Here is a 26,090-nt window from a genome sequence, read left to right as displayed (position 1 = left end):
AAAAATGCTAAGGGTTTTTTTATCTTTATTTTTAATGAGTGAAAGGTTGGTGATTTGAAGAATGTTGTTTTTTTTTTATTTATATATATATATATATATATATATATATTTTATATATATATATATATATATATATTTTCTAAAACATCTTTTTACTGTATTTCTTAGTGCCCTTAGGGGACTTGAACCTGCAATCGTCTGATCACTTGTGCTATATACAGTAGTACCACAATATTGCTGTATATAGTAAAAATCATGGTCTCCTTTCAAGCCCGGTCACAGGCTGGATTTCAAGAGCGTTCCATAATGAAATTGATTATCACCTGAACTCAAACATTAAGATAAATATTAACCATATACCAAAGAAGTTATTAACAACATGGTGTTAGGGCCAGGTGGACGGGCAGACCCAGGAGGTGGATCCACTGGGCCGAACTCCTCACTGAAGGCAAGGTGTCCGGTAGCCGGAGCACTACAGGTAGCAGGACAGTCCGTTCCAAAGAGTGGAGTGTAGAAGTCCCTGGGACCACGGAGTCACCGAAGGTAGTCCGGATGGCGGAGCTCAGGTTCGGAGGCCGAGATGTTGTCAGGCAGAGTCCGGAACCGATGGAGCGAGAAGACGGGTCACCACAGGGATCAGAGATGGTATGGACTGACGGGATGGCGGACAGTCACCGTTCGGGGTACGGGAATCGTCAGGACCGGATGGCGTGGCAGGAGCGGCTCTAGGAGAGAGATAGGTAAGTATACCAGCAGACACAAGGAGACCTGACTCCTAGCTTAGCAAAACACGACGAACAGGCGACGCCCTCCAGGCAGGGAGCTCCTAATATACCTGACCCTGACTGATGCAATATCCTGTTAGAGAGTGCAGGGCCTTTAAGAGGAAGTCAGTGACCGCGCGCGCGCCCTAATGCACATGCGTGACGCCCGGGTGCCGGAGGCCAGAGCAGGGAGCGGTGCCGAGGAGGACGTGTGGCTGGGGGCAGGGGACCCGGGGACAGGAGCGGTGAGTGAGAAACGACGTCGGGACCCGGGGAGCGTGACAGTACCCCCCCCCAGGCCCCCCTCCCCACAACCGGGACATGAAGGCACGAATCAGAGGAGTACCCACGTTCTCCCGAGGTTCCCAGGACCTATCCTCGGGACCATAACCTGTCCAGTCGACCAGGAAGTACTGCCGTCCCCTGACGGTCTTCATGGCCACGATATCTCTTACCGCATAGATGTCATCATCGGCTATGGGAGGAGGAGGACAGGTATCAGAGGAGAAGGGACCAAGGACAACAGGTTTCAGCAAGGACACATGGAAGGAGTTGGGTATCCGCATGGAGGGCGGTAGCTGCAACTTGTAGGACACCTCGTTGATCTTCCTGAGGACCTTGAAGGGACCGATGTACCGCGGACCCAGCTTGTACGATGGAATCTTGAGTCGGACGTACTTGGAGGCAAGCCAGACCAAGTCCCCAGGAGAGAAGCGAGGAGGATCAAGACGTCTCTTGTCCGCATGTCTCTTCATTCGTGCAGCAGCATGTCCCAGGGAGGTCTTGACTGAGGCCCATAAAGCGGAGAAGTCTCTAACTAGGGCATCTGCTGCAGGTACATCGGAAGCTGGAGAGACTGGTAACGGCACAGAAGGCTGGAGACCATAGACAACATGGAAGGGAGAACTGGAGGTGGATTCGCTGACCTGGTGGTTATAAGAGAATTCAGCCCAAGGAAGGAGCGTGGACCAGTTGTCCTGGTGGACATTGACGTAGTGACGAAGGAAGGTGGTCATGATCTGGTTGACTCGTTCCACTTGTCCGTTTGACTGAGGGTGGTAGGCAGAGGAAAAGTCCAGAGACACCCCCAGGTGTTTACAGAGAGCCCTCCAGAAGCGTGAGGTGAATTGGGTTCCTCTGTCGGACACGATATGGGCAGGAAAGCCATGCAGCCGGAAGATGTGCTGTATGAAGGCGTCCGCAAGCTCTTGAGCAGAGGGCAATCCGGCCATAGGATCAAAATGAGCCATTTTCGAGAATCGGTCCACCACGACCCAGATGACCGTATGACCGGAGGACAAGGGCAAGTCCGTGACAAAGTCCATGGCTATGTGTTGCCATGGAATGGAAGGAGTCGGCAGAGGGAGAAGAGGACCAAAGGGCAGGTGCTTAGGCGTCTTGTTCCGGGCACAGGAGGAACATGCAGAGACGAAGGCGGTGACATCCGTTCGAAGAGATGGCCACCAATAGTGACGGGCGATGACGCCCCAGGTTTTCTTCTGACCGGCGTGTCCGGCCACTTTCGAGGAGTGTCCCCATTGGAGGACCTTGAGTCGGTCGGTCTCCGTGACGTAAGTCTTCCCAGGAGGGATCCGGGCCAGGGAGACGGGAGCCACCGGGATGACCTTGCTAGGACAGATGATGGGCTGGCTTGGCTCCTCCTCTTGGTCTACCGGAACAAAGGACCTAGACAGGGCATCTGCCCGTATGTTCTTGTCTGCAGGCCGGTAGTGTAGCTGAAAGTCAAACCTGGCGAAGAAGAGAGACCAACGTGCTTGGCGCGGATTCAGCCTTTGAGCGGAGCGTATATACTCCAGGTTTTTGTGGTCAGTATAGATGATCACCGGGTAAACCGCTCCCTCCAGGAGATATCGCCATTCCTCTAACGCCATCTTAACGGCCAGGAGCTCTCGATCACCAATGGTATAATTGCGTTCTGGGGCTGAGAAGATCTTGGAGAAGAAGCCGCAGGTGACCATCTTCCCGGTGGCGGACTTCTGCATAAGTACGGCTCCTGCCTCTGCGGAGGAGGCGTCAACCTCCAGGGTGAATTGGCGGTTCAACTCAGGACGGTGAAGGACGGGAGAAGAAGCAAAGAACCGCTTCAGAGAGCAGAAGGCGGCTTCGGCCTCGGGTGTCCAAGCCTTCGGATTGGCCCCCTTCTTGGTCAGGGCGGAGAGCGGAGCAGTTAGGGTCGAGAAGTGAGGGACGAACTGGCGATAGTAGTTAGCAAAACCGAGGAAACGGATGGCTTTTAGTCCCGAAGGAGGAGGCCAGTCGAGGATAGCAGAGACCTTCCCGGGATCCATCTGCAGTCCGGTGTCCGATATTACATAGCCCAAAAAGGGGAGGGATGATTGTTCGAACACACACTTCTCGTGTTTGGCGTATAAGCGATTCTTCCTCAGCCTCTGTAGCACGATCTGCACGTGCTCTCTGTGGGTACGTAGGTCTGGGGAGTAGATTAAGATGTCGTCCAGGTATACGACTACACAGACATAGAGGAGGTCCCTGAACACGTCGTTCACCAGCTCCTGGAAGACTGCCGGAGCATTGCAAAGGCCGAAGGGCATCACGCAATATTCATAGTGCCCGTCCCGGGTGTTGAAGGCGGTCTTCCACTCGTCCCCGGAGCGTATGCGAACCAGGTTGTAGGCCCCACGGAGATCCAATTTGGTGAATATACGGGCTCCCCGGAGCCGATCGAAGAGTTCAGGGATGAGAGGCAGGGGGTATTTGTTTTTCACTGTGATCTGGTTTAGTCCCCAGTAATCGATACAGGGCCGTAGGTCGCCTTCTTTTTTCTTGACGAAGAAGAAGCCCGCACCAGCCGGGGACGAGGACCTTCGAATGAACCCCCGTGCCAGGTTCTCGGTGATGTATTCAGACATGGCCCGCGTCTCAGCAGGGGACAAAGGGTATATCCGTCCCCGAGGGGGTGTGGTTCCCAGCAGAAGGTCAATGGCACAGTCGTAGGGTCGATGTGGAGGCAATACCTCCGACTCCTTTTTATCGAACACATCTGCGAAGGACCAATAGGCTGGAGGAAGACCAGGTAAGGAGTCCGGGGCCGGAGAACGACGGACGGGCTGGACTGACTGGAGGCAGTTCTCATGACAGGACGGGCCCCAGCGGATGATTTCTCCGGTACGCCAGCTGACCGTAGGTTCATGTACCCGCAACCAGGGTAAACCCAGCAGAAGCGGATGAGACATGCGTGGCAGAACATAGAAGGCGATTTCTTCGGTGTGTAGCGCACCGATACGCAGTTTCACAGGTTTAGTGACGAACAGGACGGAATCAGAGAGGGGTTCCCCATCCACAGAGGCTATCACAAGCGGTGTCTGCAGCGGGGTGACAGGTAACTGGTACTTGTCAACTGTGGCCTGGTGGATGAAGTTACCCGCGGCCCCGGAGTCGAGATAGGCCTCTGCCGTGAAGCGGATTTCTCCTGTTGTCACCTGTACAGTCCATGTCACTGGGTCAGAGAGCTTCCCAGTACCTAGGGTGGCCTCTCCTACCAACCCTAGGCTTTGGAGTTTCCCTGGGCAGGCATGCACCTGGTGTGCGCCGTCTCCACAATAGAAGCAGAGACCCTTGGCGGCTCGTTCCGCTCGACGCTGCTCGGAGGACCGTAGCTGGTCTATTTGCATGGACTCCATGGGCTCATGGATGGAGGAGCCAGACAGCCCGGATGAGGAGAGGATAGGCTTCTGTGGAGAAGCGGAGTGCCTTACAGGGCGCCGCTCGCGGGACATTTCCTTAGACCTTTCTTGAAAGCGGAGATCTATCCGGGTTGCGAGGGTGATCAATCAGGGCGTCCAAGGTGGAGGGGACGTCTCGGCCGGCCAGCTCGTCCTTGATACGACCGGTAAGCCCCTCCCAGAAGGCGGCAGTCAAGGCTTCATTGTTCCACCCCAACTCAGATGCCAGCGTGCGGAACCGGATGGCATACTGACCAACTGTCAAAGTTCCTTGGCGTAGCCTGAAGAGGGATGAGGTGGATGAAGAAGCACGTCCGGGTTCATCGAACGCGGTGCGGAAGGTGTGCAGGAAGTCCTGGATGTTGGTGGTTACTGGATCTTCCCTCTCCCACAAGGGGTTCATCCATGCCAGTGCTTCACCCTCCAGATGAGACATGACGAAGGCAACCTCAGCTTGGTCGGAAGCGAAGAGATGTGGGAGCAGTTTGAAGTGCAGGGAGCACTGGTTCAAGAACCCACGGCAGTTCTTGGGGTCCCCGGCAAACCGAGGCGGAGAGGCTAGTCTCAGTTGCGAGGTCGCAGAAGTTGTCCCTACGGAAGCCGTGGATGTGGCGGAAGTGGACAGGGACGTGGCTGTGGATTGCAGTGTGTTCAGGCGGGTGTCCACTGACGTCATGAAGGCCAACATACGGGATTGGGTCTCTCGCTGACGTACCAGCTCCTGCTGCAATCCGGCCAGTTGGGATGCTAGTGCTTCGGCGGGATCCATGGCCTGTTCGTTCTGTTAGGGCCAGGTGGACGGGCAGACCCAGGAGGTGGATCCACTGGGCCGAACTCCTCACTGAAGGCAAGGTGTCCGGTAGCCGGAGCACTACAGGTAGCAGGACAGTCCGTTCCAAAGAGTGGAGTGTAGAAGTCCCTGGGACCACGGAGTCACCGAAGGTAGTCCGGATGGCGGAGCTCAGGTTCGGAGGCCGAGATGTTGTCAGGCAGAGTCCGGAACCGATGGAGCGAGAAGACGGGTCACCACAGGGATCAGAGATGGTATGGACTGACGGGATGGCGGACAGTCACCGTTCGGGGTACGGGAATCGTCAGGACCGGATGGCGTGGCAGGAGCGGCTCTAGGAGAGAGATAGGTAAGTATACCAGCAGACACAAGGAGACCTGACTCCTAGCTTAGCAAAACACGACAAACAGGCGACGCCCTCCAGGCAGGGAGCTCCTAATATACCTGACCCTGACTGATGCAATATCCTGTTAGAGAGTGCAGGGCCTTTAAGAGGAAGTCAGTGACCGCGCGCGCGCCCTAATGCACATGCGTGACGCCCGGGTGCCGGAGGCCAGAGCAGGGAGCGGTGCCGAGGAGGACGTGTGGCTGGGGGCAGGGGACCCGGGGACAGGAGCGGTGAGTGAGAAACGACGTCGGGACCCGGGGAGCGTGACACATGGTATTGGCAAAGTACAGCTAAAGATTAACTTTTCTCTAAAGTTTGTACATGAAAACAATCCTTGATATCTACCAAAACTATATGACAATAGAATCAATATAACAATTTTATATTGATATTTGTTCAAAGGTATAAACATGCGAAAATCCATTAAAATGAGAAATGTACCGAATCACAACATAAAATTCAGGTAACACTGAAGTTAAAGTAACAGGGGTTTTTAAAGTGACTGTAATAAATTCATCCAAAAAGCTCAGAGATGTCACTTGATAACATTAGGATAGCATTTACTATAACCAGGTGGCACAGCTTCAATTAAAAATGGATACAGATTTACTATTGAGGGTTCCTTCTTTTTTGGTATTGTTTGGTTATGCATATTCATGCTGAATATGAAAATATAATAAGTAAATAGGAGCTCATTACCACAGGATTAAAAGTAGTTATTTGCACATTGATGTACAACATGACAATGTACCATGATATAGTGCTTGCTGTGAGTAAATGCACCGTGCATGCAGGTTAGAAGTGTACTGCATAAGGAATCAGCCAATATATAATGAATAGCTTCAAGTTACCAGGCCATAATGTAATGTAAATGCTTTGAAAAACCACTAAGCAAACAGTGAGAAAAAAGGTAAAACAATTGTATGTATTACGTCCCCATTGAAGTCCGCTCCAGCGACTTCTGCTTCAATCACCAGGTGACGCCGTGTTCCTGCCGTGGATAGTGCTGGTAATGGGAGAGGAGTCTATGCCAGCGGCGCTGGTGGGCGCAGGCTCTGCTCAGCCACTGGGCTGGGTTTCCTTGCAATCTGCAGTACCACTGGCTGACTGTAGGTGGCATGTGTATTCCAGCTGAAGTTACCATCAGTCAGCTACAACCAATGGGAAGACACCACACCCTTCTTATTTCCCCTCCTGTCTGCTGACCACTGCCAGAGATAGTTCTGTATTCCTGGTTCCTGTCCTGCCCTATTCTGATTAGTGATTCTGGTGTTTTGACTTCTGTTTTTTTCCTGACTACTCTCCTGCCTGCTGTTTATATACCTCGCTGCTCGATCCGGATTTGACCTCTGCTTTGTTTCCTGATTACGTCCTTGCCTGCGTGATTCTGTCCCTGTTTTGCATTTCCCAACTGCAAATACTCTCATCGGACTGCAGCCTACCACTGGTAGTAATCTCCAGGGCCCTGTGTAATTCCAAATCCCTGTATAGGGGTTAAAGGGTTTCAGAGTTCTAGGGGTTCTGCTTGGTGAGTGGCTTCCCTCTAGCCTGTCCATTACAGCCAGTCTGAGTCTGTTGATCCATCATGGCGAGAGAGAAAAGTTACCATGAGACACATGTGCCTGACCCCAATGCATGTTTTGTAATCTTCATTGAAATGGATTGTTGTCTGAATTTTGTATGAATTTATTAGTTACTTTGAAAACTCCCATTAACTTGACTTCAATGAATTTTGCCTTCTGATTCTGTACATTTATCATTTTAATGGATTTTAGTATATTTATCCCTTTGAACCACTGTTAATAAAGGATTTTTATGTTGATTTTATTGTCATATACAGAGTAGTGATGAGTGAGCATGCTGTCTTGTGTTCTGACCCTGGTGAAGTGAAGAGTACTCTAATACCAGCTGATTTAAAATAGCTTTAATACTGCCTGGTGCAAACATCTTAAATATAGCATGGTGCACTACTGTGTCATTATGACTATGGGACAGCGATGTACCAGGGCTCTTAAGCTGTCTCTCAAGCTAGGGGACCCTATGCTATCCCTATGCTATCCCTAATCTCAGGGATATGTGGCGCCCCTGACCTGGTCAGGCACCACTGAGTACTGCACCCATGCTGGGGACAGTACAATACAGGTAATCCAGAAGGCTGACAGGGGTGTGGAACACAGGCGCATAGTGATCAGGTCTCACACATGTACCCATGAGAGGACCCCTGGGGATCCCAGGAGGGGGAAAAGCCTTGACCTTCACTGGAATAGTGGAGGGGGCCAAAAGCCTCCATCTCCTCTCAAGGGGTGTGGTAAGAGAGTCTGGTTGCTAGGTGGCGTAGGCAAGAACAGGAGAGGAGGGGCAGTGAGTCAGTTAGAGCAGAGAACTCCATAGGGCTCAGTGAGGAGCAGACCTGTGGGGCTGTTGCTGTCTAACAGCGCCCGCGCAGTGGCTACTGACGGGGGAGAACGGTCAACTAGGAGTGCTACCCGAAATCCATCTTCAGCTAAAGAGAGAGCGACGGAGTGGGAAGTAAGGAGACTGCTAGAGAGTACCAGGCCCAAACGGGCGGCAGATCCCGAAGCGGAGATAGATCCAGCTTTCTTTTGCTAAACCTGCCGGTGTGGGGCTCTCAAAGCCCACGCCACAACACCACAAAAAGCCGCAGCCACGTAGCCACAGTTAGGGCCCATAGCTCACAGGAGGCAAGAAGCTGGAGTGATCTGGCCCAGGCGACAAGCACACGGCGAACGAAGGGGAGAGAGGCTGCAGCATCTTCCCTGGGTGACCCCCATAGGGACTCAAAGTCGGGGTCACCCCAAACCACCAAGGGCTAAGGAAGGCGAGTTGGTAGTCACCCTCATAAAGTCAGCCTGAAGGATACCTGGTTCCCACCTGGTTCATCTCAGCTACGCCCGGGCTACTCACCCTGCCATCAAATGTGAGTAAAGCCCTTGAAAGACAATTCTGCCTGTGTGGAGTTATTCTGCGCCTTGTGGTACTACGCACCTACATCGGGCCCTGGGGCTTGCCTCACTCTCAGGAGGCTATCCCAACTAACTGCACATACCATCAGCCCCAGGCGACCCTCAACCTGCAGTGGCGGTCCCTACTGGCCGCAATACTGAGAGTGGCGTCACGACAAGAAGAAGATCTCCTACCTGTGACCAGATCCAGCTGAGTGGAGTCCCTGAAGGTAATGCACCGACACAACACCTGTGGGGCTTCACATCTGGCGTCACGAACAGGATAAGGACTAGACCTGTCCAGACAGGTGACCATGTGCCTGGGCGGTCCGCTTGGAAAATTGGAAGCGCCGCCATATTGCCACCATGAAAAGCGCGCTGAAAAACAACAGCAGCCCGCGCTGGGAGAAGTTACCGCCCACGAAGAGGTGTGGCTACCCAGAGATCCCCTGCAGAGTTCTGACCTCGCTTGTGAAGAGAGCGGAAGCGTCCAGAGACGTCGGGACAGAAAGGGAGCCACAAGCTTGCTGCTGGGAGAGGAGCTGCTGAAAGAGGCAGAGCAGAAACTGAACAGCTTGCTATCAGAGGCAACGGCGAGTCCACAGCTGGAGAGTCGTGCAGAAGAGGGCGCAGAAGAAATGGCGTCTGACCGCAGAAATCCAGAACCGGGCTCCGCTGCCTGGTGGTATCGGGAGCTGGCCCAGTTCTGCGACCGACTGGAGACCCGGGTTGTGGAGCAGATCCGGGAAGAACGAATGGAAATGCTGGAGATGACCGCGGCGGTTCGGGCCTATGAAAGGAGAGCCGCGCGCCGAGTGCCAGACAGGACGGCGATGACGCAGACCCCGATGCTGCCACCGATGGGTGAGTCCAGTATTACCCCTGCCGGCCCGGATGCCCCGACCCCTGCTGCCACGCTCGCGGTCCCTGAAGAGGCGCCCGGCGCGGCGACGCTGAGCCAGGCCGCAGCCACGCCAGGTGCGGCCCGCCAAGCCCAGGCCGCCGCAGCGATGCCCTGCTCGGCCCGCCAAGCCCCGGCCGCCGCAGCGATGCCCTGCTCGGCCCGCCAAGCCCCGGCCGCCGCAGCGATGCCCTGCTCGGCCCGCCAAGACCCGGCCGCCGCAGCGATGCCCTGCTCGGCCCGCCAAGCCCCGGCCGCCGCAGCGATGCCCTGCTCGGCCCGCCAAGCCCCGGCCACCGCAGCGATGCCCTGCTCGGCCCACCAAGACCCGGTCCCTGCAGCGACGCCCAGCCCAGCCTGCACAGATCCCATCGCAGCTGCGACGCCGATCCAGGCCGCCGCCATACAGGGTGCGGCCCGCCAAGACCAGGCCGCCGCCAAACAGGGCGCGGCCCGCCAAGACCAGGCCGCCGCCATGCCGGGCGCGGCCCGCCAAGACCAGGCCGCCGCCATACAGGGCGCGGCCCGCAAAGAGATTGCATCACCATTTACCCCGGCCTGCAAGGCCAGAGCAGACACCGCTCCCCAGTCCAAAGAGGTCCCTGCTAGGAAGTCCCTGATAGGAGAGGACCCCGAATACTGGAAGCTGAAGGCTGACCTAGAGGCCCGGTTCCCACAAGAGATGGTGGATCGGTATCTGCTCCCTCCGCATACCCCCAAGGAGATTCAGGCAACCCCTGCAGCCGCGCCAGAGAGTCCACCGCCCAGACCAGCTGAGGACCACTCATCTCCAGCGCTACCACAACCAGAGTGCTCAGAAGCACTAAGGGGGAGAGGAGGCCAGGAAGCTGAGGAGCTGACTCCGGAGCCACCGGCAGTGGAGCAATACTCAGAGCCGGAGATGTTACCCTATTCCCGTTGGGATGAAGAGGACTTGACACCGTCTGCTGATGAAGACCAGCCCAGAAACCTCACCTGGGGCCCTGCAGGCATTGAGGTAACAGCCCAGCAGAACCCAGCCCGCAAGACAAGGCGTCGCAACAGAACAACGCTGTCCCCTGCACCACAGTCTCCAGAGCAGAGAGAAGTTACAGCCAGAGACCTACAGGAGAAAAGGTTCCTGAGAAGAGCCAAAGCCCAGGTCAGAGGACCCCTTTGCAGAGGAGTAGTAGAGGATTTCAATTTGAGAAGTGGATATGGATTCATTGTAGCCCCTGGTATCAAAGAAGGGATATTTGTCAACAGAAGAGATGTGAACGCTCATCTGCCTAGAGGACACCCTGGCAGAAACTTAAAGATGGGAAATACAGTACAATTCACTATGCATGAAGGCGAAAGAGGATTGTATGCGCTTGATGTAGTGCCATGTCCCAAGGAAGAAAGAAAAGACAGAGATAAAGAAACAGATGCAGCAAAGGAAACAGATGAAGATCAAGAAAGAAAAGACAAGGAACCTACAGATGAGACTACCTCAGACGACGACAAAGAGCAAGAAAGCAGCAGGTGCCGCAGCCCTACAGGCCCAAGCCCTGGTGAAGAGGAATCTGCCTAAGTTCAAGTAAAGTACAGCAAGTTTTGACCAGTTTGGAAAGTTTGTTTTTGCAACGTTTTAAAGTTCAAGAATGTGCCCACATAAACTATTGTGAGAAAACCATAAACCTTAAGGCTATGAACTGGCTATAGCCACAAACTCTCGCAGTGTAAATAGTTACACCAGAGGGCACCACCACCACCAGAGTCAGCCTGTTTAGGGGCTTGGCTCGTCTGCAACCAGGAGGAGCCCGTCCGTATATAGGGCCTTGGCTCACCTGCGACCAGAGAGCATGCCTGTTTATGGGGCCTGGCTCTCCACCACAAAGAGGGTACCTGGTCAGCACCAACTGTGGAGGCCGCCTCTGCATCCTGCCAGAAGAGGCTGAAGGCGCGGATCCACCAGGCCAGGTATACCCTGAAACCACCAGCCCATGTAAGCCGCCTCTACATCCTGCCAGAAGTGGCTGAAGCCGCGGCCAACGTGAGAGGGTTTTGGGTGGGTTAACGGACTTGTGGGTGGAGGGTGGTGATGTATGGTACCTGGTGCTTTTAAATGTTTTACATGTTTTAATGTTTTATGCATTTTAAAATGTTGTCTTGCAGCCCGAGGACGTGCTGGTGATAACTAAGGGGGAATGTGGCGCCCCTGACCTGGTCAGGCACCACTGAGTACTGCACCCATGCTGGGGACAGTACAATACAGGTAATCCAGAAGGCTGACAGGGGTGTGGAACACAGGCGCATAGTGATCAGGTCTCACACATGTACCCATGAGAGGACCCCTGGGGATCCCAGGAGGGGGAAAAGCCTTGACCTTCACTGGAATAGTGGAGGGGGCCAAAAGCCTCCATCTCCTCTCAAGGGGTGTGGTAAGAGAGTCTGGTTGCTAGGTGGCGTAGGCAAGAACAGGAGAGGAGGGGCAGTGAGTCAGTTAGAGCAGAGAACTCCATAGGGCTCAGTGAGGAGCAGACCTGTGGGGCTGTTGCTGTCTAACAGCGCCCGCGCAGTGGCTACTGACGGGGGAGAACGGTCAACTAGGAGTGCTACCCGAAATCCATCTTCAGCTAAAGAGAGAGCGACGGAGTGGGAAGTAAGGAGACTGCTAGAGAGTACCAGGCCCAAACGGGCGGCAGATCCCGAAGCGGAGATAGATCCAGCTTTCTTTTGCTAAACCTGCCGGTGTGGGGCTCTCAAAGCCCACGCCACAACACCACAAAAAGCCGCAGCCACGTAGCCACAGTTAGGGCCCATAGCTCACAGGAGGCAAGAAGCTGGAGTGATCTGGCCCAGGCGACAAGCACACGGCGAACGAAGGGGAGAGAGGCTGCAGCATCTTCCCTGGGTGACCCCCATAGGGACTCAAAGTCGGGGTCACCCCAAACCACCAAGGGCTAAGGAAGGCGAGTTGGTAGTCACCCTCATAAAGTCAGCCTGAAGGATACCTGGTTCCCACCTGGTTCATCTCAGCTACGCCCGGGCTACTCACCCTGCCATCAAATGTGAGTAAAGCCCTTGAAAGACAATTCTGCCTGTGTGGAGTTATTCTGCGCCTTGTGGTACTACGCACCTACATCGGGCCCTGGGGCTTGCCTCACTCTCAGGAGGCTATCCCAACTAACTGCACATACCATCAGCCCCAGGCGACCCTCAACCTGCAGTGGCGGTCCCTACTGGCCGCAATACTGAGAGTGGCGTCACGACAAGAAGAAGATCTCCTACCTGTGACCAGATCCAGCTGAGTGGAGTCCCTGAAGGTAATGCACCGACACAACACCTGTGGGGCTTCACAGATACTCCTGGTAGTGGAAAGGCATGAGTCTCCTTTCTAGCTGTGCTCCTATTCAGACCTGATATGGATCCCCTCCCCCCAGGGAGGGACAGGACAGGAGTGTGATGAACCCTCACAGATAAAGACAGACAAGGGAAAACCAAAACACTGTGACACAGCAAGCACACATAAAGTTGAAGACAATAAGTGGTTCAGGAAGAAAAACAATATCAGTAAGGAAGCTACAAAACAACAGGGGTAAACTCCACAACCGCACCAAGCAATGAGTATAACCTCCCACCCCCCAGTGAGGACACAACCGTCACCCGAAAGGGAGACCTGATGCCTCCCTCAGGGCAGGTAGAGCACACCAGGTGGGCGGAGCCAGGCGGAAAGGCATGCCCACCGAGGAGACTACTGTCCTGAGGCAGGAACTTCAGTGAGTTAAGTTCTAGCAGGAGTGTAGTAGAGACAGTGGAAGTGGCAGGAGGTGCTACAGCTGAGCTTACACGTCAGGCAGGCAGACGGTGGTGGCCATCTGCAGTCGTCCCAGTAGACAACCGGTGGAACCGTAGGGACCGGCTTTGGGTTGGAGCCCACCGGCCCTGAACCGGAGAGTCAAACGTTCTACCGGAGCACCGAGAACCGGGTACTCAGACCCCGTCCTAGCTCAGAACCCACAGAGTATAGGCAAATTTACTGATTGCTGGCTGGACCTCACTAGTTCATCCACACCCAAGTCCCGACAGAAGGCAACAGCCCCCCCTGTTCCGAGTGAGAGCCACCGCCAAGGGCCAAACACCCGAAGGGCCAGCGCCTGCGGGCAACAGAGGGCTCCCTCGGCCTCCAAAAACGCCGAGGAGCGAGCTACCACTGCTCAGGCAGGGTAGCCGAACATTCTACATAGGTACAAGGGAAAAGGGGCCACCACCAATCCCACAGGGGACACCGGCAGCCATCTGCGGAACCCGACCATACCTGAACTTTGATTTACTACTACTACTCAGCGTGCGGTTAATCGTGAGTACATCAGTGCCACCCGGGCACAGCACCACAGCGCAGCCCCTTGTACCGTGACCCCTCCAGCAATGCCCGTCCCCTCACCACTGGGCCCCGGGACACACCGCCCCACGGAGGGGCTAACACCAAGGCTGCGCCACAACACCGTCCCCCGGGAGCCCCACCATCATCCGCAGCGGTGGTGCATCACCTCACCACGACCCGTGGGTGGCGTCACGATTCACCCGTCAACTACGCGGCCTCACCGGCTGCGCCACCCACCCTTCACCCGACACCGCCAGCACGGCTAACAGAGCGATGTGGCCCCCGGTCCAGAGGCGCTCGAGCCACCGACCACCCAAGCCCGGACCCCGAGCGGCTCGGCCCGAAGCAGCGGAGCCGCTGAGCCCCTCTCAGGGCGGTACATGAACAGCACCCAATGCCGCAATGATAGTTGGCGAAGTTTGTGCATAACTCTGTGTGACATGCTGCTTCAATACTGACTGGTGCAATACAGGTCTAATGCCTAGTGCAATACTGTTCTAATACATCCTGCTGAAAACAGAAGTTTATTCAGCTCTAATACTGCCTGATGCAAACAGCTTGAATAGCACCTGGTGCAAACAGCTCTATTACCGGCTGTTTTAATCGGTTCTAATACAGCTGGTGCAAACAGCTTTATTGTAGCTTGGTCCACTACTGGTCTAATCCGCCATCTTGCAGTGCTGCTCTAATATGGCCTGGTGCAAACAGCTGTAATACCAGCTGGTTTAATCAGCTCTAGTACTGCCTGGTGCAAACAGCTGTAACATAGCCTGGTGCAATACTGCTTTAATATGTCCTGGTGCAATACTACTCTAATACAGCCTGGTGCAAACAGCTTTACTAGCGGCTGGTGCAAACAACTGTAATATAGCCTTGTTTACGCAGCTCTAATACCACCTGGTGCAAGGAGCTCTAACATAGCATGAGGCACTATTGTTCTAATATCACCTGGTGCAATATTGGTCTAATACGGCTTGGTACAATTCTGCTGTAATACGGCCTGATGCAAGCAGCTCTAATACTGCCTGGTTTAATCAGCTCTAATACCTCCTACTAGTGCTAACAGCTCAAATACCAGCTAGGTTAATCAGCTTTAATACCGCCTGGTGCAAACTGCTCTAATATAGGCTGGTGCATACTGTGCTAATACAGTGTTCAACATATTAGTCAAATCTAGCCATGTGCATAAAGTCCTAATACAGCCTCTTCTCTACTTTTAATTTTTGGGTGGGGTAAAACCATGAGGAGAGCATTCAATACAGGACATGACTATGGTACTGCAGATATTGCTGGTGTAGTTGCTGCAGGTTGAGGATGTGGCTGTTCTGTAAATGCTACATACCCAAATGAAACACCTTTCTGTGGTGGATTCAGGCCACAGGACATTCTGCGTCATTCCGTAGACCTGAGTGCCGCTGGACGACTGGTGAGGCCATAACAAATTTAAGCGGTTTTAGCTTGGATGGCTGACAGTGCCTCCAGTTTCTTTGCATTGTCTTCCATCTGGTCCCCTGCTGAAAGCGCAGAGTTGGCACCTGAAGACCATGGGCATTTTTCTTCTATCTCAGCCCCTTACAAATCAGCCAAGTAGTTTAAGTCCCAAGTTATTCACTAGTCACTTCTAATGTTTGATGACTCCGCTAGCTGGGGTTCCATGGCCTATCTACCTGGCCCTGCCCTAGAGGTTAAAGAGACCGAGTGCACGGATGCCCATCCAACATAAACATTTTATGTTGGAGGAGGAGTACGTGGTAGGGTTAGTGCACATGGTCAGTGGACCAAAACAGTACATTTCTAAGTATGATGAAACACAGGTGCCAATGTGACGCCCTGGGCAAGCCAGGGGTCACAGGTCACAACACAACACGCACCCCACATTCCCTGCAGGATCACCTAAGTCAAAACTTAAATCCTTGTTGCCTTCCTCCAGGAACTGGTGTCCACACCAGGGGGTGGGCCAGGCGGTTGGCTCCACCCACCGAGGAGTTCACAGCCCTGGAGGCGGGAAAACCAGGCAGATTAGAGTTGAGCTCAGGCAGAGCTTGAGTCTAGAGTAAGAGTTGAAAGTGTGAGGAGTAAACAGTGAAGGAGAAGGAAGAAAGTGAGAGTAGTGACAGAAGAAAGTGACAGCAAAGTGCCTGAAGTTAGTCCGGGTGTGTGCCCCGGACTGAGACAGCAAGGTTGGCAGACGGCGGTGACCGTCTGCAGGAGAGACTGATCGGAGGTTGCCGAAAGGACCGTGGACGGGTGGTGGCCCGGCGGTACCGGAGTGGTATACAAAGATTAGTCAGCACCAGGACAGGGGCCTTTCGGATCCCGGCAAGGCTAGGAGTCGCCATAATTTGCCAAATCCGTCAGTGAAGGGGACCTCTGTCTCCCAACAACCAAGTCCCGTTTGAAGGCAACAGTCCGACCGTGAAGGGGAGACACCGCCACCGCCAGGGCACCAGTTTCCCAGGGCCAGCGCCTGCGGGCAAGAGAGGGGCTCCTCCGGCTCATATCCAAGCTGGGGAGCGGGTTACCGGTGGGAATCCATCGCTACCAACAGACTACACATAGGTGCAGGGAAGAGACCGTCACCGTCAACTGCAGGGAACATCAGCACCGTAACCGTCCGAGGGACCCGTCCAACCAGCTGTTTGTTTACCGAGAACTGTGTCGTGTTTACTGGCTGAGTGAGTACCTCCGTGCCGTGCGGCACAGCGCTGCCCCTGCGCCCCTGCACCTCCACAGGCCCCATAACCCGCCTGTCCACCATCCCAACCCCATCACTGGGCCCCGGGACCACCAATCCCCTACCCACGGAGGGGCAAATCAACAACTGGCTGCTCCAAACCACCACTCCCGGGCTCACCAGACAGAGCAGCGGTGGTGTCCACACAATCACCACAACCGTGGGTGGCGTCACGGACAATAAACAACCCAACTACCAAACCCCTTTCACTCACGGGCGAGGAGCGCCGCCAGAGTCCCCGGAATCCGGCCCATCGCTCGAGCCACCGAGCAGCAGCAGGCAGCAGCAGCAGGGGCAGCCGGACCCGAGCAGTGGGAGAGCGCGGCGTCCCCTCCTCCGCCCGCGACACCAACTGCTGCAGCTTTCTACAGTGTGCAGGTCGACAAGGAGGGCAAGGGTGATGAGTGGGTGGAAGAATATAAGGTCCTAGACCCCACATGGAGCAAACGCAACCAATTGATGTGCGCAGTACGGAAGAAAAGGACCAACAGCAAAGCAAAAGAGGGAGCAGGGTACAAAAGCACAGTGGCAGACCCCTAGCCAGTATATTGTCAGAGGTTGATAAAATTGTATTTAATGAGAATCAAAACATTTGCATAATTTATAATAACCTGGTGATTACACACAAATAAAAGAAGGTGGTGCATTCCAACTGGTGTATGGAGTTCAGTAGTAATTTCAGTAGTAAGAGGATTACCGATAGATATTTTAGATATAACAGGGGCGTAACTGTGACGCCCCTGGACTAGTCAGGGCGTCACAGGGCTCTGCACGCTCTTTCTTCTTAGTGCAGGACTCAACCCCTCTTTGTTCTGGGTTCCCAACCTATAGTACTGCCTCCATCAGCATCCAAAAATCCCAATCACACCTCACATCACACCCTGTCAGATACACCAGTGGGGTGCTGAGCTGGAATAGGGCCGCCCACCTAGGGGTCAGGCAGACAGGTGGGAGGGGTTATAGTAGTCGGCTCCAGGGGAGAAAAGTGTCAGGAAGTGGTAGAGTCAGCTCCAGGAGAGCAAAGGGAGAGGAAGTGTAGGAGAAGCTCTCCAAGGGAGAGGAAACTGGGGGTTGGAGCTCCCAGGGAAGCTGAGTAAAAGGTTGGGTTGCAGACGGTGGTCTGGGCCCGGAGGAGTCGGAGACCCGGTCGCGGGATATTGGGACTGGGTGCCTAGACCTAGTCTTGGAGGACGGTCAGGAGCTCGAGTTCAATAGCCGGTTCGGGACAGAAAGCACGGCGGGGTACTGGACCCCAGGTCGGGGAGTAGCTTCAAGCAACCCGGCAATTAACCTGCGGAGAAGAGTGACTTTATGAACTGTCCCCACGAAGCTCAGAGATCAGGGGCACTAGCGCAACAAGGAGATAGGGCTTTCTAACCCATGCAGCCCACAGTGTGCCCTTGAGAGCACAGCTCCACTAGTAATAGTAGGGAGTGGATGGCAAGGACAGCTTTATGCCTACGGGCCACCTGAACACTTCTAAATTTGTGCATGGAGGCAGGCTCCGGACCATCAGGCAGTACTGTAGGGGACGGACACCCAGACGGGCTCCCCCAAGAGGGCAGCGGCACCCAGAGACTTGGTTTACCTTGTTGTCAGAGTCTGCTTTTCATCACTGACGCTGTCTGAGTGAGTACTTAGTCATCCCCTGCTTCCAGCAAGCCTGCGCCCGTCCAACACCGGTTTTATTTTCCTTTGTTTTTTTCTGAAAATAGAAAACGGTAACATGTTTACAATTAAAATAACTTCTTCCCACATCGGGAGGTACTCTTACTTAAACGGTTTCAAACGGTTTACGGTTACGGTCTCCGCTCTCTCCCACCCAAGCAACCTGGCCCTGATGCTGCCCCTAAAACCCAGGCAGCACCCCTTGACCCCAGTCCTGTACCAAGTCACCCGAGCGGGATCTGTCCTTCCCCTCCAGAGGGTAGCCACCGGTTCCTGTGGTGGCTGGGCCCCAGCCGGCTCTACTGCGGGCCCTCCCTCCAACCTGCCTCTCCGGAGGCGGCACTGCGGAAACGGTACCGGTAACTCAACTTATTTACATGCAACTTAACGTTTGTGGTTGCCCTGCAAGTTCACGGGCCTGTCCATGGAAAGTTCTCTATACAACTTTAAACGGTCCCCAAGGGGACAATGGTGGCGGCAACGGCCGGTTTTCCAAATCACGGTAGGACAATCAGGTAACTGTTCGGTTCCATTTTCTTATCATCATTTGCAAAACTTTTCAAACAAATACACTGGTGGTCCCAACGGGGACTGTACAGCGGTGCTCCGCTGACCTTGAGGCGGCTACCACCGCAGGGGGTCGGCCCACTCCGGGACCGAGCGGTACATGGGGTTTTCCTTCCACTGGCAGTTCAACCCCGAACCACTGACAGCCGTTAGGAACGGCGGCGGAGGCGGCATACTTGGGACCTCTTCCTCCATCAGCGGCATTCTCTCCGGACCCCCGGCTGCAGTGCTGATGTCCGTCTCCCACTCGATCAGGGCCGGTTCTGGGGTTTGGGTGGACTGATCGCGACGCGGCCCGGCTACAGCGGCCCCTTGCTCACGGGCTCCCACTACGGCAACCATCCTGCGCATCTCCGCTTTCCAATCCATCAACTGCTGCAGGCTCTGCGCCCTCACCTTCAAGCAGAACCGCCCCAACTCCCGCTCCAGCCACTCAGCGGTCCCGGCGGGGAGCTCACTCGGGCCGCAGTCTTCAAAGGCTACTCCTCCTCGTTTCCCCCAGAGCTTGGATGCTCCGGTGGCGGGTATTCCCGCGCTCCAATTCGAGGACGCCGCCATTTCTCCATCTGCGTCCCCCTTAGCCTCTTTCCGGCCCCTCCTCTATCGGGGCGGGGTTTTGGCCTTCGCGCCTCTGCTACTCGAGAAGACGCTCGAGCGGGAACTCTTTGCGCCAAAGATGGCGGCTTCTGAAATTTTCTGGCCGGACACCTTCGGCGGTAACAAGGCGCACCTCTACCAGACGGCAAGGCGGTAAGATCCTGTTCGTGACGCCAAGTTGTCGCGGGCGGAGGAGGGGACGCCGCGCTCTCCCACTGCTCGGGTCCGGCTGCCGCGGCCTGCTGCTGCTCGGTGGCTCGAGCGATGGGCCGGATCCCGGGGACTCTAGCGGCGCTCCTCGCCCGTGAGTGAAAGGGGTTTGGGTGTGGGGATTGGTTATTGTCCGTGACGCCACCCACGGTTGTGGTGATTAGCTGGACACCACCGCTGCTCTGGCTGGGGATCCCGGGAGTGGTGGTACGGAGCAGCCAGTTGTTGATTTGCCCCTCCGTGGGTAGGGGATTGGTGGTCCCGGGGCCCAGTGATGGGGTTGGGATGGTGGACAGGCGGGTTATGGGGCCTGCGGAGGTGCAGGGGCGCAGGGGCCGCGCTGTGCCGCACGGCACGGAGGTACTCACTCAGCCAGTAAACACGACACAGTTCTTGGTAAACAAACAGCTGGTTGGACGGGTCCCTCGGTCGGCTGCGGTGCTGATGTTCCCTGCAGTTGACGGTGACGATCTCTTCCCTGCACCTATGTGTAGTATGTTGGTAGCGATGGATTCCCACCGGTAACCCGCTCCCCAGCTTGGATATGAGCCGGAGGAGCCCCTCTCTTGCGCTGGCCCTGGGAAACTGGTGCCCTGGCGGTGGCGGTGTCTCCCCTTCACGGTCGGACTGTTGCCTTCAAACGGGACTTGGTTGTTGGGAGACAGTCGTCCCCTTCACTGACGGATTTGGTAAATTATGGCGACTCCTAGCCTTGCCGGGATCCGAAAGGCCCCTGCCCTGGTGCTGACTAATCATCGTATACCGCTCCGGTACCGCCGGGCCACCACCCGTCCACGGTCCTTTCGGCAACCTCCGAACAGTCTCGCCTACAGACGGTCACCGCCGTCTGCCAACCTTGCTGTCTCAGTCCGGGGCACACACCCGGACTAACTTCAGCCTTCTCTCTGTCACTTTCAACTCTCCTCTTCCACTTCACTGTTTACTCCTTCACTCTAGCTCTTCCCTGAGCTAACTGCCTGGTTTTCCCGCCTCCAGAGCTGTGAACTCCTCGGTGGGTGGAGCCAACCGCCTGGCTCACCCCCTGGTGTGGACACCAGCCCCTGGAGGAAGGCAACAAGGATTTTAGTTTTGACTTTGTGTGTACCTGCAGGGAATGTGGGGTGCGTGTGGTGTTGTGACTTGTGACCTTTGGCTTGCCCAGGGCGTCACACAGGGGCTCAGGGTCACTCTAAAATGTGATGGGAGATTATTTACAGGGGATTAGATAGTTTGTGACACCACCCGTGGTGTGCGGTAACGGGGAGTACCGCCGCTGCCGTTGGAAGTACCCGGGGTGATGGAGTGGGGCAGCCAGATGACGTTACCCTCCACGGGTAGAGAAGGCCCCTGGACTCTGGATGGTGAGGTGTTGTTGCAGGGGAGCGTAGGCTGCTGGTAGCAGGGGGGTAATCAGGTACTCACTCAGAAGGAAAGCAGACGCTGACAACCTGGTAAACCAAGTTTCTGGGTGCAGCTGCCCTCTTGGGGGAGCTCGTCCGGGTCTCCGTTCCATGCAGTACTGCCTGATGGTCCGGAGCCTGCCTCCATGCACAGATTTTAGTAGTGTCAAAGTGGCACGTAAGCTTGAAGCTGTCCGGGCCCCGCTCCCCACTTTTTGTGTGACGGAGTTTTGCTCTCAGGAGTTCACGCTTGGGATTTCAGTGGGCTGCTTTGATTGGAAAGCCCTATCTCCCTCGTTGCGCTAGTTCCCCCGACCTCTGAGCTTCATGGGGACAGTCCATAAAGGCCCTATCCTCCGCAGGTTAATTGCCGGGTTGCTTGAAGCTTCTCCCCGACCTAGGGTCCAGTACCCCGACGTGCTTTTAGTCCCAGACCGGCTATTGTACTTGCTGCTGACCGTCCTTCGATACTAAGTCAGGCACCTAGTCCCAATATCCCGTGACCGGGTCTCTGACTCCTCCGGGTCCAGACCACCATCTGTAACCCAATCTTCTCCTCCCCGGGAGCCACATGCTCCCTCCAAGCTCCTCACCACTCGAGGGCTACCACTGAACTGACTTGACACCTCCCATGTCCCTGCCTGACCCCTAGATGGGCGGCTCTATTACAGCTTAGCAGCCCACTGGTGTGCCTGACAGGGTGTGGTGCGAGGTGTGATTGGAATTTTTGAATGCTGATGGAAGCAATGCTGCAAGTTGGGAACCCAGAACCAAGAGGGATTGAGTCCTGCACTAAGAATAAAGAGCGTGCAGTCCCCTCAAACGCCCTGACTAGTCCAGGGGCGTCACACCCACCATAGAGTAATGCACATCTACAATGTAAAGTAAAACATGCCTATGTAATTGCACAACACCAGAGAAAAGGAGCAATTTATCTTATCAAATAAACAATAATTTCAAAGGCTCACTCCAAGCAAAACCTACACATTATCTTATGCCTAATAGAAGAACAAGACCTGGGGGGTGACGCATGACAGGGATTATGTGATGTTTTGCAAATACTTCTTTGATTTAAAATGTTATTTTCATATCATATTATTAAATTGCTTTAGTTAAGGGGACATGAAAATAAGCAAGTTTACAATGGACTTGCTTTTTCAACCTCATGCTGTCAGAGCATTTTTCTTACATAGAGTAAGCTTAATTCCAAGAATTCTAAAGGCCCCGTCACACTAAGCAACATCGCTAGCAACATCGCTGCTAACGAACAACTTTTGTGACGTTGCTAGCGATGTTGCTGTGTGTGACATCCAGCAACAACCTGGCCCCTGCTGTGAGGTCGTTGGTTGTTGCTGAATGTCCTGGGCCATTTTTTAGTTGTTGCTGTCCTGCTGTGAAGCACAGATCGCTGTGTGTGACAGCGAGACAGCAACAACTAAATGTGCAGGCAGCAGGAGCCGGCTTCTGCGGAGGCTGGTAACCACAGTAAACATCGGGTAACCAAGAAGCCCTGTCCTTGGTTACCCGATATTTACCTTTGTTACCAGCCTCCGCCGCTCTCACTGCCTGTGCTGCCGGCTCCTGCTCTGTGCACATGTAGCTCTTGGACACATCGGGTTAATTAACCCGATGTGTGCTGTAGCTAGGAGAGCAGGGAGCCAGCGCTAAGCATTGTGCGCTGCTCCCTGCTCTGTGCACATTTAGCTGCAGCACACATCGGGTAATTAACCCGATGTGTGCTGTAACTAGGAGAGCAGGGAGCCAGCGCTCAGTGTGCGCTGCTCCCTGTTCTCTGCACGTGTAGCTCCGTGCGCTGGTAACCAAGGTAAATATCGGGTTGGTTACCCGATATTTACCTTAGTTACCAAGCGCAGCATCTTCCACGCGGCGCTGGGGGCTGGTCACTGGTTGCTGGTGAGCTCACCAGCAACTCGTGTAGCCACGCTCCAGCGATCCATGCCAGGTCAGGTTGCTGGTGGGATCGCTGGAGCGTCGCAGTGTGACATCTCACCAGCAACCTCCTAGCAACTTACCAGCGATCCCTATCGTTGTTGGGATCGCTGGTAAGTTGCTTTGTGTGACTGGACCTTTAGCCACCAGTCAAGTGTGTGTGCACAGCAGGTAAATTCCAGGCTGCGGAGTTAACTTCTAATATTCGTTATCTCTCTCCAACCAAGAGTCAATTACAAATTAAAAGATTGATCCTAGAAGGGGGTTAGAGGAAACTGGGGAGAAAGCATGATTCACAATATATAGGAGCCAAACATGGTGTTATTCATCACAAACATCACACGCTTATTCTAAGATGTTGCTTGAACATACAGTTACTCTGCATATCTCATTAATTATCTTGGAAAAATGCATTTGTAAACTGTCATCTTTAACTGTTTGCAAATCATAAAAGGTCCGTGGAGCCTCTGTTAGGAGTCTCGACACAGAATATAGCCAGATATCCCTCCGAGACGGACCTAGCCAAGGAGTGGATCTTTTTAGGAGACTACCATGACCACCATATTAAGTGGCCCTTTTAGTCAATATCCAACTCTTTGACAAGTTTAAAGATATGACAAGGGAAATACCAAGGCCTGATATCCATCCACAGACAGCTGTTTCGGAATGTTGCCCCTCATCAGTGGGGAGTAGGATTCTGGCTAGGTGGGAGCAATGCCTAGTAGACCAACAAGACAAAGCAATCATTGATCTCGGGGAGACCAGCCAGAGAAAACACTGCCGGCAGCCAACGAGGGCGCTCAACACAGTGAAATCCTAGGTGCATTGCCCCCTGGGAAATATGCAAATCAAAAAAGGTCCATGGAGCCTCTGTTAGGAGTCTCGACACAGAAACTACAAGGGGGTGGGAGGAAACTGAGGATAAGGCACGATTCAAAAAATATAGTAGCCAAAAATGGTGTTATTCATCACAAACATCACACGCGACAGCTTATTCTAAGATGTTGCTTGAACATAGTTGCCCTGCATATCTTATTAATTATCTTGGAAAAATGCATTTGCAAACTGTCATCTTTAACTGTTTATTGTTTTACACATTTCAGAAATTCCTTATCACAATTGCCTTTGGTACTGGAATCCTTGTGGTTTTATGCAATGCTGCTTGTTTCAGAAAAGAAAGTAAAATAAAGGCAGGTGGAGAACCTGAAGGTGAGTGTGAGTAATTACCATGAATTAGCAGTTTAAGCGCCACTCCAGCGTTTTTTTTATTGGACCACTGGAGTGGTGCTTTAAATGCAAGTCCCCTGACCCCTGTCTTATACTCACCTGCCGCCAGCTTCATTTTTTTCCATCTCCACTCCGGACGATCTGCTGTGATTTGTAACCTGCGCACAACTCCAGTGTTTTACGGAGGGTGCCAGAGGTCACAAATCAACGTAACGCTATGTGAGCCTCATTCTGGGTCTCAAAGTTGCATTGGGAGCTTGTGCCGTAACTTCTGACTTACGGCTAGTAAGAAGTTACAGTCACAAGATGGTGTTGCGGGACCAGAGCATTGACGGTGGACAGGGGGCAGGTAACATCTATTTAAAGCACCACTCCAGCACTGAAACCCCCCCACTGGAGTGGGGCTTTAAATAATAGTATATGTTAGGTTGGAGTATTTACTTGTACTTGTGGTTTACTAGTTTTGACGTTTGGTAATAATTACATTCAAGTTTAATGATTATAGTTCAACTAGGTGATCGGACATTTAGCTCCATCTATTAGGCTCACATTTAGGCTAAGTTCATGCGACCATATGAAAAAAAAAATCGTCCGATTTTCATCCATAAAAATATGACAATTTTTCATCCATATTGTCATTTGTATAGTATGCATTCGTACAGTATATCACAATGGTAGGAAAAAACTATGAGAGTATTTTAGCTAAATAATTATTTTTTTTATACAAGTGACATTAAAACCAACATACAGTGTTGCAGTATATTATTTCAAATACAGATGCTGCTGTGTAGGCAGGGACACTCAAAAATATATTAAGCCACAATTTATATTTAATATTAATTATAGGTAACAGTTTAAGCTCTATAATATATACTTTGAGCAGTATATATATGGAATATGAGACTACCCTATATGTGCTTATTAATCACCAATATACAGTTAGGTCCAGAAATATTTGGACAGTGACACAAGTTTTGTTATTTTAGCTGTTTACAAAAACATGTTCAGAAATACAATTATATATATAATATGGGCTGAAAGTGCACACTCCCAGCTGCAATATGAGAGTTTTCACATCCAAATTGGAGAAAGGGTTTAGGAATCATAGCTCTGTAATGCATAGCCTCCTCTTTTTCAAGGGACCAAAAGTAATTGGACAAGGGACTCTAAGGGCTGCAATTAACTCTGAAGGAGTCTCCCTCGTTAACCTGTAATCAATGAAGTAGTTAAAAGGTCTGGGGTTGATTACAGGTGTGTGGTTTTGCATTTGGAAGCTGTTGCTGTGACCAGACAACATGCGGTCTAAGGAACTCTCAATTGAGGTGAAGCAGAACATCCTGAGGCTGAAAAAAAAGAAAAAATCCATCAGAGAGATAGCAGACATGCTTGGAGTAGCAAAATCAACAGTCAGGTACATTCTGAGAAAAAAGGAATTGACTGGTGAGCTTGGGAACTCAAAAAGGCCTGGGCGTCCACAGATGACAACAGTGGTGGATGATCGCCGCATACTTTCTTTGGTGAAGAAGAACCCGTTCACAACATCAACTGAAGTCCAGAACACTCTCAGTGAAGTAGGTGTATCTGTCTCTAAGTCAACAGTAAAGAGAAGACTCCATGAAAGTAAATACAAAGGGTTCACATCTAGATGCAAACCATTCATCAATTCCAAAAATAGACAGGCCAGAGTTAAATTTGCTGAAAAGCACCTCATGAAGCCAGCTCAGTTCTGGAAAAGTATTCTATGGACAGATGAGACAAAGATCAACCTGTACCAGAATGATGGGAAGAAAAAAGTTTGGAGAAGAAAGGGAACGGCATATGATCCAAGGCACACCACATCCTCTGTAAAACATGGTGGAGGCAACGTGATGGCATGGGCATG

At 53.1% G+C, this 26,090-nt stretch overlaps 1 protein-coding gene across 1 annotated transcript in view; it reads left to right on the top strand.

Moving 5' to 3' along the window:
- LOC142309793 (beta-microseminoprotein-like) overlaps nucleotides 1-26,090 on the top strand; it is a 52,607-nt gene that overhangs the window by 3,811 nt on the left and 22,706 nt on the right. Inside the window, exon 2 of the mRNA XM_075347247.1 lies at nucleotides 24,085-24,190. Within this exon, the coding sequence (XP_075203362.1) occupies nucleotides 24,085-24,190 (106 nt within the window). The remainder of the gene's footprint in view (nucleotides 1-24,084; nucleotides 24,191-26,090) is intronic.

This window comes from Anomaloglossus baeobatrachus, chromosome 5, assembly GCF_048569485.1.
Source record: "Anomaloglossus baeobatrachus isolate aAnoBae1 chromosome 5, aAnoBae1.hap1, whole genome shotgun sequence".
Classification (NCBI taxonomy): Eukaryota; Metazoa; Chordata; class Amphibia; order Anura; family Aromobatidae; genus Anomaloglossus; species Anomaloglossus baeobatrachus.
Note: the sequence above shows the minus strand (reverse complement) of the source record. Positions and strands in the feature narration are given on the sequence as shown.